Below are 15,881 nucleotides of genomic sequence, written 5' to 3'. Positions count from 1 at the left end.
ATAAATAAGTAAAAAAAAACAACAATTTTCTTCACCCTAATAATTTTAATTAAAAAAGGTAATGTCTTATTATTACACTGATTGACATTGAAAATGCAACACCAAGAAGGAGTGTTCAGAAATTTATGCAAATTTTAGAGTAGACGTACATTACTGAGTTATGTTAAAAATGTGAAATGCGCAGCTCTCCGACGCACGTGAAGTAAGATATAAGAGAAGGAACTTGCAGAATGGGCATTATTCGTGTTGGTATTTCTGACTGGAGAATTATCGAAGAGAATTTCTTTTTGTCGTGGAGGATACGTATAACACAAGATAATGCCAGGCCGCTGTATTTAGGAATGAGTTTCATCACTTAGTGTAAATCAGGGGTGCCCATCCCCCCCCCCCAAGTTCAATGGCGCAAATCCCCCCTCCCCATTTTTCTCAACCCTCTTTCTCCTTTTTATTTTTTACTTTTAGCTTTCTTTTCTTATTTGATTTATTTAAAAAATATATTTTATTAATTTATTTATATATTTTTTTAAATTTATTTATTTATTTTAAAATTTATTTATTTATTTATTTTTAATTATTATTATTATTTTATTAGAAAGTTCTGTACTACACCAGATAACATACACACACACACACACAGCAACTAATAAATAAATGAAATAAAATATGAACAGAATAAATTAAATAAAGTAAATAATTCGATTTAAAAATAAATCAATAAATGAATTTAAATAAATAAATTTAAAAAAAATTAAAATCCCCCCAAAAAATTTGATGGCACAACTTGCGCCATAATCCCCCTTTGTGGACACCCCTGGTGTAAATGAAGTGTAACTAATGTTTGCTAAATTAAGAGTTTTGTAGTCTATAGTTTTCTAAAAAGTGTTGTTACGAGTGACTTTTATAAAACTTAGTACTCCTTGATTTCATTAACTTGCTGTGTTAAATTTGTTTTTGTACTGTTTGACAACGGATTGTATGGAATTGGCAAACATCCAGTTAAGGCAACTCCATCTGAATGAGGGGGAAAATAAAAAAATTACGCGCGAATTCCGCTGATTTGAATGAGACTCTGCTTAATTTAGAGGCTAACATACATCTGCAAAATCTGACATCCCTAAAAACTAATAGATGCTTCGATTTCCGCGCGTAAACCGGATGTTTGCCTTTCCATACAATCCGTGGTTAGACAGTGTGTGCAATTCTAAAATAAAATGGTTTTTATGTATATCGAAGTGTCTTTTAAGTAGATATAAATTTTTGATTCTTGACTCCAATGTAACAAAGTTGATTTTATTTACGAAACTTATTTACACTGACTCATACGGTTTAACCTTTTATGTTTTCTTATACAGTACCTCCCCCCCCCACCATGGAATAACAACCATTTTATTTTTTATTCAATAATAATAAACTGGTACCATTCATTTTTACTTTCTTCTATATCTAATACGTATATAGAAGAAAGTATTGGATTCGTGCAAATTTTCGAATTTCGAATTTTGACGGATTCGAACGTTTTGAGGTGTGCTGAGTCCATTTCGGCTATTTTTGGAAAATGTCTGTGTGTGTGTGTGTGAGACCAGTTTTTTGTGGCCGCTCTACAGCAAAAACTACCGCATGAAATCGAACGAAATTTGGTACACATATGTGCCCCTATGTGAACTTGTGCCCATTGGTTTTTGGCGCAAATTACACCAAGGGGGGTGGAGCAATGGGACGTTTTTTGAGTTACGCGTGCTTGCTATTCCTCAGGAAGTAACTGGCGGAATCAAACAAAATTTGGTCCACATGTTGCCCCTAACAGGAGTAGGTGTTGATTCAATTTTGGTGCCAATAGCTCAAACGGGGGTTGAGTTATAGAACGTTTTTTTGTCGTCAATTGTGACTGCTGTATCTCAAGAAATAACGAACGGAATCAAACAAAAAATTTTTGACAAGTAGCCCTTAGTGGGTATAAGAGCTGATTTTATTTTGGTGTCAACAGCTAAAAAGGGGGGTAGCGCAATCGCCCGTTCTTTTTTTTCCATTGTGAATGCCCTATCTCAAGAAGTATTGCTACGTTCTGGTTGAAATTTGGAATATATGTGAATCCATACGTAAACAGGCTTTGGTTCAATTTTGACTCCAGTCGCTCCAAAAGCTGTTGATTTTTTTTTTTTTTTTTGCGAATAAAAATAGCTTTATTAATGCAACAATAAGAAAGATAAATCGTAATAGATTGTCGTCTGCGTATTTCTCGTGATTTTAATTGCATGAAAATGTTCGGAAATATTATCTCAATGATTTAAAATTTTTAACTGTTGCCATCTTATGTTTGTTAATAAATAAAATATTTGTAATTAATTCAAGCAAGGCTTTTAAAATAACTTTCAATTTTCGCTCTTTGCTTTGCTTTTACAATAATTCAGACATTGGGATGGTCGTCAAGTTTTTGCATGTGTAATTTTGTTTTTGTTAGGAATATTGCTTCCTCGTCAACAGGGGCGGATCCAGACTATGGATTTGGGAGGGGAACTTTTCTAGCAAGTATGTTTATGGGGGTGGGGGAGTTATATGAAATTACTCATTAAAAAATAACCATAAATATTGAGTTTTACAACGTATCTACTGCTTCTTAATGCCTCTTATGAAAAAATGTATTCATTACAAATTCTAAAAGTACAATTCTTAAATAATTAGTTTAAAAAGTTTGTTCATTTTTCTATTTGTATGTGCTTAAAGGAAATAATATTTGCACCAGTGGTTCAACCACAAAAGTTTTATAGAGGGTGCACTTTTAAAATTTTCACCATCTGATAGGGCGGTTTTGTTGAAAAAAAAAGTTGAAATTCTAGTCTTAAGGACGCAGTTTTAGACGGCCTCTGGTGATGTTACGAAAAAGAAAGGTTTGGGGGCCGCCTGCGGAAATTAAAGTTTTAAAAACACAATTATAGGCGATATTTATTGACAATAGGGTCAGAGATGGGATTTTTTTGGGGGGCTGCATCCGTTTTTTTTTGTAAAATAGATTTAAATCGAAAATCCCACCGCTAAATTTTCTGAAATTGAATTTCCAAAAACGCAGTTACAGACTAACTTTGACAATACTTCGAGCAGTACGGTTCTGGGGCTTTTCCCAAAAAATGTTTCGAAATTGAAGTCCTAGAAAACGAAGTTTTTGAGCAATATTCTGTGATAAAGGATTTAAACACTTTCCCCATTAAATTTTTCAAAAACCTTAATTTTTTAATGTTCAGATTTTCTACAGGAGCATTCGGACCCTTGTCCGGAAATTTTTCGTTATCGACATCTTAAAAAAATGACTGTAGACCATATTTGGTAACGTCAGGGGTTTGGCAATTTTTAAAAATTGAAGCTCCAAAAAAGCAATTTTAAACGATTCTCGAAGTTATTAGAATACGAGGTGTTAGGTAGTTCTCCCCTTTAAAATTTTCAAAATTGAAGTCCTGAAAACAAGATTTGAGACGCGCTTTAAAGGTATTGGCAGAGGAAGCGGACTTCCGACATTATGAAGACTTTCTTATTTTTAGACCGACTAAAAAAGGCGACTGTTTCCTAGGTACGTTCTATTGTTCTCTTTAATTATAGGAAATGTTTTACAAAAACATTCTACTCGGCCTTCTGGGGGATCACGGATCCTGTCGCCCTGTGTCCCCCCCCCCTCCAGCCTCCACCTCTAATAGCGCCACTGAATTGCAGTAGCTTTAAATATAATGATCAATCCTTCACCAAATAAATGCAAAAAACAGTTTAAACAGGTTTGTCTTTATTTATTTATTTATTTTTATGCAGGGAAGAGGGGAACATTCCCCAGTTCTCCTCTTTAGATCTGCTTTTGCAATTCTCTCCTATCTTTTTCTTGCGCCTTTCTTCAAGCTAAAGTTCTATATAACTGGAGAACTTCGCTGTAATACATTGTGAAAATTTTTAAGTACACATGAGGATTTAGAGGAAGGGGAACGTTCCCCCAGCTCCCTTCCAGGGATCCGCCTCTGCTATTGTTTGATCGAATTTTCTGGAGCTTTTCCTCGAGTTTAAGTTCTATAAAACAGAAGATTTTTTCTACTCTATTGTGAAAATTTTTAGGTATATATGGGGGTTTTGAGGGGAGGAGAAGGTTCCCCCAGTTCCCTCCATGGATCCGTTTCTGTTGTTGCCTAATTGCTTTTCCTGGTGCCTTAGTTCACGTTCTAAAGTGTGTGTGTGTGGGGGGGGGGACATTCCAGCAGTTCCTCTTTTTTGATCCGCTTTTGAAATTATCTCCTTACTTTTTCTGGCGCCTTTCTTATAGTTCAAGTTTTGAAAAACGGAATTATTTTCCCGTACTCTCTTTTGAAAATTTTTAGGTACACTTGGGATTTTGGAGGGGGAACGTTCCCCCAGTTCCCCTCCCGTGGATCCGCGCCTGGTCAAGCATGGGGAGGGATCAGAAAAAGGAAAAATATAGAAGAAAGTTTCGTGATGGCCACAACATACTAGTTTTTTGTTTGGGTAATTCATCATTTGGAATCGTCATTCGCAACAGCGTAACATCAAAAATATCTGATATAAAACTGTGATTACACATTTTATTTATCTTGTTCTGAGTGAATTTGAATAAATATCAGTTTTTCAATTCGATGAAAAAAAGCGGACTTAACAATATTGACTGAATACTAGGGCCATGCAGAAAAATTACTCTTTTACTTAACCTAATTCCACATAAATGATTTAAATAACCTTTGTTACTACAGCCAAGGCTTCACTTGATACGCGTCTTATCAGGCTCAGTCATTTCAATAAAAGTTGTCAAATTATAACCAATCAATCAAACAAAAAAACTTGGTCAGACTCCAGCGACATCTGTAAGATTTTGTGGCAAATTTTAACGTATAAACAATAGATAAGTTCATTTTTTAAAGACAGAATAGGTATTCAAATTTGAGTTCAAAAGATTTGAGTTAATTTAAAAGCGGGAACTACTTTGATATACCCCCCTAAATCGGAAATTTGGCGACTTTTTTTCTCGCCAAGCAAAATACCTGTTTTATGGTTCAAAATTCCCTGAAACTTTTCAACAACATTACATACAGTAGGCATATTGAAAGCTAAAAGATAAAAATAATTAAGAGAAAAAAAATATAATTTGAAAATACAACCAGATTTGCAGCAAAATACAGTAAATCAGAAATCTGCTTGATCACTTCACAAAGAAATGGCGAATAAATGAAATGGCGCTAAAACATATATGAAATCCAAAATTTGTTGCCACAAAACTTAAAAAAAAAAAAAAAAACTCAAAAAATGGTACAAAATACAAGAAAATATTAAATTTGGAAACAACAAAAACCTAAAAGCTGAAAAAACCTAAATTGGCAACACCAAAATAAGAAAAAGCAACCCTAAATGGTCCGTAGGGAGTGCCAGATTTGGCGCGCAGTTTTTGGGGGGTTATATCCAAGTTATACCTAAAAGCGGGTTTTTTCTTCCTGAAGAAAAGTGTTTGAAAAGATATTTTAGGTTAAAAGTAAAAAAAATATGAAACTTTGTTTTCAAGAAAAAATAATTTTTGAAACAAATCACATGAATAGAAGCTGAGGTGGACGTTCATCTAGTTAAATCAATGTAAATTCCGTGTATGAAAAATTTTTGTGATAAATTATTCCAACTTTTCGAAATGAAGCATTTTCAAAATTATTTGAGTAATGTAACTGCAAACCTTTAATAAATATAAATAAGAGTTGGCATTTATTGCAATTTATACATTAAATAACAATTTCAAACGAGCTTAAAAAGAAGTTTTCTGTTTGAAAACGTATGTGAATAAAATGTTTTGGAAAAACTTTTTTTTGGGGGGGGGGGAGGGCATGATTTCTGCTTCCAATTAATAAAAAACAAATATTGGAAATTTGGTTCTGAATGAAATTATGCGTTATATTATAAAATTAAACATTGCATCTTATGGACGAAACCATATTGTCTATCTTATACATATAAAATCTGAGTATCTATCTATCTATCTATCTATGTCCAAGCTTCTTCTCCCGAACGACAGTGAACTGACCATCGAACCAGGTATCGATGGATTCGTAATCCTCCGGTCTTCATGTTTGGCTATTTAACATAATCCTCCGATAATAATTAGCGGAGATATCAATTAAAAACTATTAATTATGACTCTTAGATTTCAAAATCAAATCCCTATTTTTCGAAGGCTTTCCTCCATTCAAATTATTATTCAGTGCTTCATCTCAACTTTCCATAACAATGCTTTTATTAAAATGTATAGCGGGTGAAGAAAATCATTGAGATGAAAGATCTGTTGCCATTTCTTTTTCTCGAATATAAAGAAATAAAATTAGGCTTTTGTTTTAAGGCTTTTCCTGTAATCAGGGTGTTTAAGTTGTTTACTTTTCGATTATTTTGCCGTAATCTGCAGCAAAATTTTGCTGTTTTTTTTTTTTTTTTTTGTTCAAGCCTGATTGTTAAATACGCGTCACATGACATAACTTTCATTTTCGAGGAGGACCGTGCACGTCGTAAAGTAAATGAGTGATTTACAAGTTATTTGAGTTCTTTGAGGGTTTGTACCTGGAAAACGGATTGATGTAATTCTTGTACGACCATGTGGATAGAATCCATCCAAATATTTATCTGAGTGGTATGTTGCATTAATAAACACCCGGGCAACGCCGGGTAGTAGACTATTTTATGTAAAAAGCGGATTGTTATTGTGCATAAATATTTCCGATATAGTCTATCAGATGTAATTCAGTTTAACGTGAGTAAAGATTATAGTTGATAATGCATATATTTTCCCCTTTTGTGCTGACTGAAAATGTACTCATAACTTGTATCATTGATAACGATTATTAACGTTGATGAGGTGTTTTGGCAAAAATATGTTTTACTGGTGTTTTGCAAACCTTGCTTTACGCGCATTTATTTATTCCTTAACGCGTTAGAAACTAGTGTCAGTGTACTACAAAAGCATCAACTGGACTGCTCTTACATTTTTTAGGTAGCCCGTGCAACGCCGGGCACGCAGCTAGTCTTATACATATAAAATCTGAGTATCTATCTATCTATCTATCTATCTATGTCCAAGCTTCTTCTCCCGAACGACAGTGAACTGACCATCGAACCAGGTATCGATGGATTCGTCATCTTCCCGTCTTCATGTTTGGCTATTTAACATAATCCTCCGATAATAATTAGCGGAGATATCAATTAAAAACTATTAATTATGACTCTTAGATTTCAAAATAAAATCCATATTTTTCGAAGGCTTTCCTCCATTCAAATTATTATTCAGTGCTTCAACTCAACTTTCCGGATGAACGCTTTTATTAAAATTTACAGCGTGAAGAAAATCATTGAAAAGAAACATCTGTTGCCATTTTTTTTTCTCGAATATAAAGAAATAAAATTAGGCTTTTGTTTTAAGGCTTTTCCTGTAATCAGGGTGTTTAAGTTGTTTACTTTTCGATTATTTTGCCGTAATCTGCAGCAAAATTTTGCTGTTTTTTTTTTTTTTTTTTTTTTTGTTCAAGCCTGATTGTTAAATACGCGTCACATGACATAACTTTCATTTTCGAGGAGGACCGTGCACGTCGTAAAGTAAATGAGTGATTTACAAGTTATTTGAGTTCTTTGAGGGTTTGTACCTGGAAAACGGATTGATGTAATTCTTGTACGACCATGTGGATAGAATCCATCCAAATATTTATCTGAGTGGTATGTTGCATTAATAAACACCCGGGCAACGCCGGGTAGTAGCAGGGCCGATCCTAGGGTGTCGGCCCCCCATGTGCAAACTTAATGTGCCGCCCCTCAAGAGTAATTTGCATATTTTGACTAATCTTTAACGTCTGTATAAATCTTTCTTTAAATTTCTGTGCCAAGTTCGAATTTAAAAAAAGGGGGGGGGGACAGAAGAATGATCTTATAAAAAGGGAGAAATTTTTTATAGTAAGAAAGTCCTTAGGTACATTTTATATCTTTAAAGAAAGTAATAGATACAAAAATTTACTAGATGTGAAAACGCATTTTATAGTAAGATAAATAAATACCTTTATGCTGTTGTAAAGAAACGAAAAGTAACAACGTTTAAAAAGCACAAATTCGCAGATTTCCATCTGCGAATTTGTGCTTTTTATACGTTGTTACTTTTCGTATTGCATTTTATAGTCTTTCTTCGGTGACATCAGAGAAGGGACGGAGGAAGGGGAAGCGCGGGGGGAGGTGTCAGGGGTTCAGGGGAGGAGGATTGCTCCAAGAAAATTATCGAAATTGGCGTATGAAAAATACTTTTAGTTAATCTTAAGTTGTGTTTGGTTGCAAGGACAAAAGAGTCAAGTATATTCAAAGTGCATGGAGAAATTTTCGAAATTGACGCCAAATATCGCAATTTTAGGAACTTTTTTCGAGAGTTTAGGTGAAAGTAATGTTGCAGTTCTTTCCTAAAATTCTTTCAAAATTGAAATCAATTTGAAGCTATTATTTAAGACCGTAGCTTAGGAAGGATGGGCGTTCTTCCCGAAAAATCTCCGAAACTGAAATTTTAAACTCGCAAGTTTGAATTACCTTTGTTGACGTTGCAAGGGGAGATTCAATCGTCTCCCGTCGAAAAATTTTGAAATATAATTTTAAAAACGCAAATTTAGGCCGTCTTTGGTGACGGTAGGGGACCTGGCGGCTATCCTCCAGTAATTCCTCGGCACTATTTTTTCAAAAACCCGTTTTTGGCTAGATTTGAAAACAATAGGGGAAACGTGAAAATATTCCGAACCAAAATATTTTTCGGAACTGAAATCCATTATACGCTATTTTTGGGAAGGAAGTATTTTGGGGCTCTTAAGCGGATACTTCTAAAATCGCAATTTTATATTATCTTTGGTGACGTTAACAAAACTGGGAAGCTTCTACGGATCTTTCGGACATTTTTCAACATTAATATCTGAAATATATAACTATAGACTTTTGTCCACCTAACCTTGACGATTGATGGATATGCCCTAGCGCCGTGAAAAGTTACATAAGCCTGGAAGTTCTCCTCCGGAATTCTTTAGAAATATAAGTCCCAAAATCGTATTTTAAGCATTGTTTGATAACGATGGGACTAAGAGCGGGCGGAGGTTCAGTGTGCCTTCACGAACTGTGTTTTTGAAACTGAAGTCAATTTCAGGCTAGTTTAGGCAGGAAGCTGTGGCTCCACGGAATCGTCTAAAAACGAAATTTTCAGGTATAGTGATTGTTACGTTCTGGTTCGAAATGAACAAACTTACAAAACACAATGTGGACTGTATAAAGTTAAACCAACACACTTTATTAGTCGGAGCCACTACTCCTAATTAACTTCTAATTATACATATGAAGCCACTACTTCAAAATAAACAACGCATGAAGCCACTACTTCATAGATGCAACAACACTTTTGCAAGAAGAAAGAACACAACAATTATCAAAACTGTTGCCATAGAAAACAATTAAAAAATTAAACTTTTCACGAGGTAACATTTTCTGGAGGAAGTACCAAACATACCGCTCCCCTTGAAATCTCATTAGGTTTCAACATATATTTTTTATGGAATAATAATTTATTTTTTTTAGAAATAATAAATGGCAACAACTAAATTACAAACTACAACAAAGAATTTAAATAAATAAATAGTTAAGTTGAAATTGGAAGTAAATAAACCTTATTTATGCCTCTTTTAAAATGTCCGTATTTAGTATACACAGTCACTACTCGGACGCTTCCATCAGTTCCGGGAAAAAGTTCAACAATCCGACCAAGAGTCCACTCTAGTGGCGCGGCATTTTCTCTGTGAACTAGAACAATGTCCCCAACCTTCAAATTTGGCTGCTCCTTCCACCACTTGGAGCGAGGTTGAAGAGTATGAAGATAATCTCTTGACCAGCGGTTCCAGAAATCCAGGCGAAGTCTCTGAATGAGCTTCCATCTCTCAGAGAGAGAAGGAGCTCTAGATGAAGTACTTGGCTCAGGAAATTGGTGAATGGGACCCCCAACAAGAAAATGAACTGGAGTCAGGGCACTGAGGTCTGATGGGTCGGATGATAATGCGGTAAGAGGTCTGGAGTTGAGACAGGCTTCTATTTGAAGAAGGAGCGTGTAAAACTCCTCAAAGTTGAGAAGCGCAGAACCGGACACTTTCACTAGCAATTGTTTAGTACTTTTAATAGCAGCTTCCCACAGTCCTCCGAAATGAGGTGCATATGGAGGAATGAAGGACCATTCTATTCCTTTCATTGAACTGAAATCTTGCACTTCTGCTTCACGGCACAATTGGTATAACCTTTTAAGAACTCTTGAAGTTCCCTGGAAATTCGATCCATTATCTGATAGTATTTTACTTGGACATCCTCTTCTGGATATAAATCTGCGCAATGTTGCTAGAAATGCAGCAGTCGATAATTCTGAGACAAGTTCTAGGTGTACTGCCTTGGTTGCTGAACAAATGAAAAGACAAATGTAAGACTTAAACTTGGTAACTGATCTTTTATGAGCACATTTTGTGTAAAAGGGTCCAGCAAAATCAATTCCAACAATTTCAAAAGGACGAGTTTGCTCAATCCTTGACGCCAGAAGATCTCCCATCACTTGAGGAGCCGATTTCAAACTCAACTTGAAGCACTTCAAGCATTTCTTAAGTTGTTTTCTAACAACTGATCTACCATCAACAAACCAGAATTTTTGTCTTATTAAAGACAACGTTTGCTGCGGTCCAGCATGGATATAAGTTGTGTGATAGTAATCTATGACCTTCTCTGTAAAGCTGTGATTTTTCGGTAACAGCATGGGATGCTTTTGATCGTACGATAAGGATTGATGTTTGGAAAGTCTGCCTCCTACACGAAGAATGCCGTCAGAGTCAAGAAACACATTTAGAGGAAGCAATTTACTATTACGCGGTAATGGCATTCCTTTAGTTAGCAATTTTCTCTCGGACGTGAACTCATTTTCTTGAATTGTTCGCACCACACAAAGCACTGAGTTATGAAGTTCTTTGGATGTGAAACAACCAGAGATTTTGGTACGACTGGAACAGCTATTGTTCAAATATCTCAAAACCCATGCACAAACACGTATCAATTTTGTAAACGAAGATATTTTTGCCACGAATTCAGGAACAAATTTTAATTTAGATGCGCACGCAATGATTTTTTGCTTCTCTTCTACAGCACATTCAGGAAGAGAATATGTCTCTGTAACGTCTAATGGTATAAAACTACTCATAGGTTGACTTAACCAGTTTGGACCTCGTAACCACATGTCATTGCTGATTAATTGAGACGGAAGTAAACCTCTGGTTCCTAGATCCGATGGATTTTCAGTTCCACGGACGTGAAACCACTTGACTGATGGGATGGTTGTCTGAATTTTAGACACTCTGTTTGCAACAAATGCTTGCCATTTATATGGTTCAGTTGCAAGCCATGCGAGAGTTATTTTGGAATCAGTCCATGCTACAGTATTCTGAACTGGAGCTTGAATATTTTTCAAAACAGCAGCTAACAAATCAGCTAGCAACAATGCTGAGCACAGTTCCAAACGAGGCAGAGACTGAGTTTTCAAGGGTGCAACTCTTGTTTTCGCAGTAAGCAAAGACACACGAAAATCCGAATTCGGTAATAAACATCTCACATAAATTGCTGCACAGTACGCTTTTTCTGAAGCATCACAAAATGCGTGCAACTTTATATCTGCATGCGAAGAAGTTAGAACTAATCTTGGAATTTTCATTTGTTCAAGGAGATGCAGTTCTTCACAAAATGATATCCAATTCCTATTTAATTCTTCGGGAATGATTTGATCCCAAGAAAGCTTATACTTCCACAATTCTTGAAGTAACACTTTCATAAACACTACACAAGGAGAAAGCAATCCCAAAGGATCAAATACACGGGAAATCTCAGACAATATTTCCCTCTTGGAGTATTCTAGCTTTTGTTTCACAGACTCAATGCTAAAACTAAAATAATCAGCTTTTGGACACCACTGGATACCAAGAACCTTAACTTCAGTTTCTAAGTTTGCAGCCTCTTCTTCATCTAGGAATTCTTTAATCATGTTGGTATTATTAGATTTCCACTTACGAAGATTAAATCCTCCCTTTGCCATCATAGTCTTTAACTGCTTCACAAGCTCAGATGCTTCTTCTTCCGATGACGCACCACTTAAAAGGTCATCAACGTAAAAATGATTCAATGTAGCGTTTGAAGCAAGGGGATAGCTGTCCTTCTCGTCTAAGGCAAGCTGATGTATTGTTCTCGTGGAGAGAAATGGCGCACTTGCAGTTCCATACGTTACCGTGAGCAATCTGTATTCTTTTACCGGTTCTTCTAAATTACTTCTCCACAAAATTCTCTGCCAATCTACGTCTTCAGGATGTACCCTTATTTGTCGAAACATTTTCTCCACATCGGCACAGACTGCAACTGGAAATGTTCTGAATCGAAGTAGAATGGGATACAATTCCAACTGCAAGCGTGGGCCCACCATCAATAGATCATTTAGGGAGTATCCTGATGATGATTTGGACGATGCATCAAACACCACCCTCAATTTCGTTGTTGTACTAGACTCTCTCAAAACTGGAAAATGAGGAATGTAATATGCTTCACTCTTTGCATAATCAGTTTCGGGAACTGGTTCCATGTGTTTCAGTTCAAGATATTCCTTCATAAAATCCTGGTACTGTTTATATTTTGCCGGGTTTGAGCTTAAGGAACGTTCAACTGCATTCAACCTGCGTAAAGCATGCTGTCTAGATTCACCTAATTCTGTTGGAGAGGTGTGGAAAGGCAATTTTACTATGTATTTTCCATCTTCAGCCCTAGAATGAGTATTTTTGAAATGTTCCTCACAAGCCTTCTCAGCACTTGATAGAAAACTAACAGATGGCACCGAGTCCAACTCCCAAAACTTAGAAATAAGTTCATTAGTATCAATATCTATATTATTTAACACAAGTGGAACATTATCCCTAAATAAATTGACAGATCCTGAAATGATCCAGCCAAAAGAAGAACGAACTGCTGAGGGATAACCATCACCTCTGTTGCTAATTTCACCTTTTAACACTTGAAGAAAAATATCTATACCAAGCAAAATGTCGATTCGAGCTGACTTATGAAAAGAGGGGTCTGCGAGTACTAGATCCTTGAAGGCTTCTTGAATTCTAACATCAATTGATGTGTGCGGTAGATTTCCCACAATTTTATTCATTACAAATGCTGAACTTTTAAGCTTTGGCTTAGAATCGAAATGCGGAGAAAACTCCAAGTCTACAAGACCATTAGTACGAGCGGCAGTAGCGCCAAGGCATGACACCGCTATGTTTGCCTTTTTTCTACCTAATCCAAGTCGATTAACACAATCTTCAGTAATAAAATTAGCTTGACTACCAGGGTCTAATAAGGCACGACATAACTGAAACCTCCCAGAAGAATCTAAAGCCTTGATAAGAACTGTACATAGCAATACTTCTTTATTTTCACCTCTAGATACTCTTTCTTCCACTTGAAGAGAAGTAGTACCTGTGTAGATGCTAGGAAGTTCACCGGAAAGCCTAGCGTTATTTTTACTTTCATCAGAATTGCACATTTTTCCTGGAGTAAAAGATTCAGCTTCAATAGAGAGGGTACTAGAGATTTGTTTATTGTCCGAATTCACTGCACTCATACCTTTATCACCCCTATCAATATGCAGTATAGAATTATGCGATTTTCCGCACTCTTTGCATTTTTGAGGACATTTACAGAATTTTAACAGGTGAGAGGAAGAAAGACAACAAAAACACAGATTATTAAACTTGACAAAATTAATTCTTTTCTGAACAGGCACATTTTTAAATTTAAAACATTTCACCAATGCATGATTACCTTTACAAAATGTACAATCTACTTTTGCTTCAGTCAACAAAGATGTGACTTTGCAATTAGAATTTTTCTTTTCGTTAAAAGAATTTTTACTGTTCTGTAAAGTACGAGCTTGTACACGAAGAAATGAGAATAATTGCTCCAAGGTACCTAATTCATCTTTTTTTAATTCCCGTTCCCACCAACTTCTCGTATTTTTGTCCAGTTTTTCAACTAATGCGTAAACAACCATAATTTCAGCAAATTCTTCAATTTTATGACCTATAACAGCCAAAGAGCTCACAAATTCATTAGCTGAATCAATTAAATTAAGAATTGCCTGAGGCGATTCATTAATTCTTTGTAAATTAAACAATTTTCTAATAAGTGCATTTACTAGTTCTCGCTTATCAGAAAACCTATCTTCAAGTAGTTGCCAAGCAACCGAATAGTTTGCATTTGAAATCGGCATAGAATTTATAATTCTTAACGCTTCATCTTGACAACTAGCCTTCAAATACTGCAATTTCATTGCATCTGAAATGCTTTTATTTTCATGAACACTAGTCGTGAATAAATCCTTAAAAGTTAGCCACTCTTCAATTTTTCCCGAAAAAATGGGAAGAGAAAGAACAGGTAATTTAACTTGTGCGAAATTGTCGCCATTTTCTTGCAGAACAAGTTTTTCGGTTTTCACACTCACACTATCTTTTGCGCGATTAATTTTTAAAGCAAGGTCGTCAATTATATCTTGCAGTAAATAATTTTCATTCATAAATTCCTCGATTTCAGTTTCCTTACACATTCCATAAATTGCATCAAAAATGGAATTTATCTCTACCGATAATTGATCTGTCTTGGTTTCAAATAACTTGAGTTCCACCAAATCGGCTTTTTCAACAGAATTCTCTACTTTTTCATTATGGCGATTTAATGCCGCCTTGGCGACAAATAATTTTATTTTCAATTCATTCATAGTTTGACGAAATAAAGTGAACAATAATTCTAAATGACTCACCGGCTAATTACTCAAAGCTCCGGTCTCTGGAGGACCATTTCTATGTTACGTTCTGGTTCGAAATGAACAAACTTACAAAACACAATGTGGACTGTATAAAGTTAAACCAACACACTTTATTAGTCGGAGCCACTACTCCTAATTAACTTCTAATTATACATATGAAGCCACTACTTCAAAATAAACAACGCATGAAGCCACTACTTCATAGATGCAACAACACTTTTGCAAGAAGAAAGAACACAACAATTATCAAAACTGTTGCCATAGAAAACAATTAAAAAATTAAACTTTTCACGAGGTAACATTTTCTGGAGGAAGTACCAAACAGTGATTGCGTTGGAGAAAAGGGGGATCCGGGGTCTTTCCCCAAAAGTTCTTGAAACTGATGTTTGAAAAACGCAATTTTAGTTTGTTTTTCAATACGTAAAGTAAGAGGGGGTGGAATTAGGGGCTTCTCTAAAGACGCTAATTGAGACTGTCTTTGGTAGTAATGTTTGCGAATGGATTTCGAGGTCCTCCACAGCAAAAATTTCGAAAAATGCCAAAGCAATTTTATGTGACGTTTGATGATAGGAAGGGCTGTCGTCTGAAAGTACGTTTTAGATTTTGGAGCCAACATTTTTAGGCTATGTTTGATTAAGTTAAGGTGGAAGAGCTGAATCAGAGACTTAATTTGGTCCTTAAGGTCGATGGTTCAACCAGCGAAATTTTCCGAAAGTAAAGTCCTAGAAACGCAATTTTAAGCCTTCTTTAGTTTGTCAAGGAGGTCATGGCATCCTTTTGGATCTTCGTTTTGGAGCTACATTTAAATTTGCTTCCCGGGGCAAGGGCTCTGTCCTCCTACCTTATCTGAAACCGAGCAGTTCATTCAAGATTTTAATCAGAAAAATTGTCGTAAAGGGGGAAAAGTAAAACATTTTAGTTCGTCATTCATATATGTTACTCTCAAGGGAGTCGCAATTTTCCACTTTCTCTCCACGCATCCACGATTGTTAAA

The 15,881-nt window shown here is 35.6% G+C and overlaps 1 protein-coding gene across 1 annotated transcript in view; it reads right to left on the bottom strand.

The window, feature by feature from the left end:
- LOC129216601 (uncharacterized) overlaps positions 1-13,687 on the bottom strand; it is a 41,677-nt gene extending 27,990 nt beyond the window's left edge. The window contains exon 1 of the mRNA XM_054850816.1: positions 11,157-13,687. Within this exon, the coding sequence (XP_054706791.1) occupies positions 11,157-13,687 (2,531 nt within the window). The remainder of the gene's footprint in view (positions 1-11,156) is intronic.
- Between the last annotated feature and the right edge of the window lie 2,194 nt (positions 13,688-15,881).

This window comes from Uloborus diversus, chromosome 2 (assembly GCF_026930045.1).
Source record: "Uloborus diversus isolate 005 chromosome 2, Udiv.v.3.1, whole genome shotgun sequence".
NCBI lineage: Eukaryota > Metazoa > Arthropoda > Arachnida > Araneae > Uloboridae > Uloborus > Uloborus diversus.
Note: the sequence above shows the minus strand (reverse complement) of the source record. Positions and strands in the feature narration are given on the sequence as shown.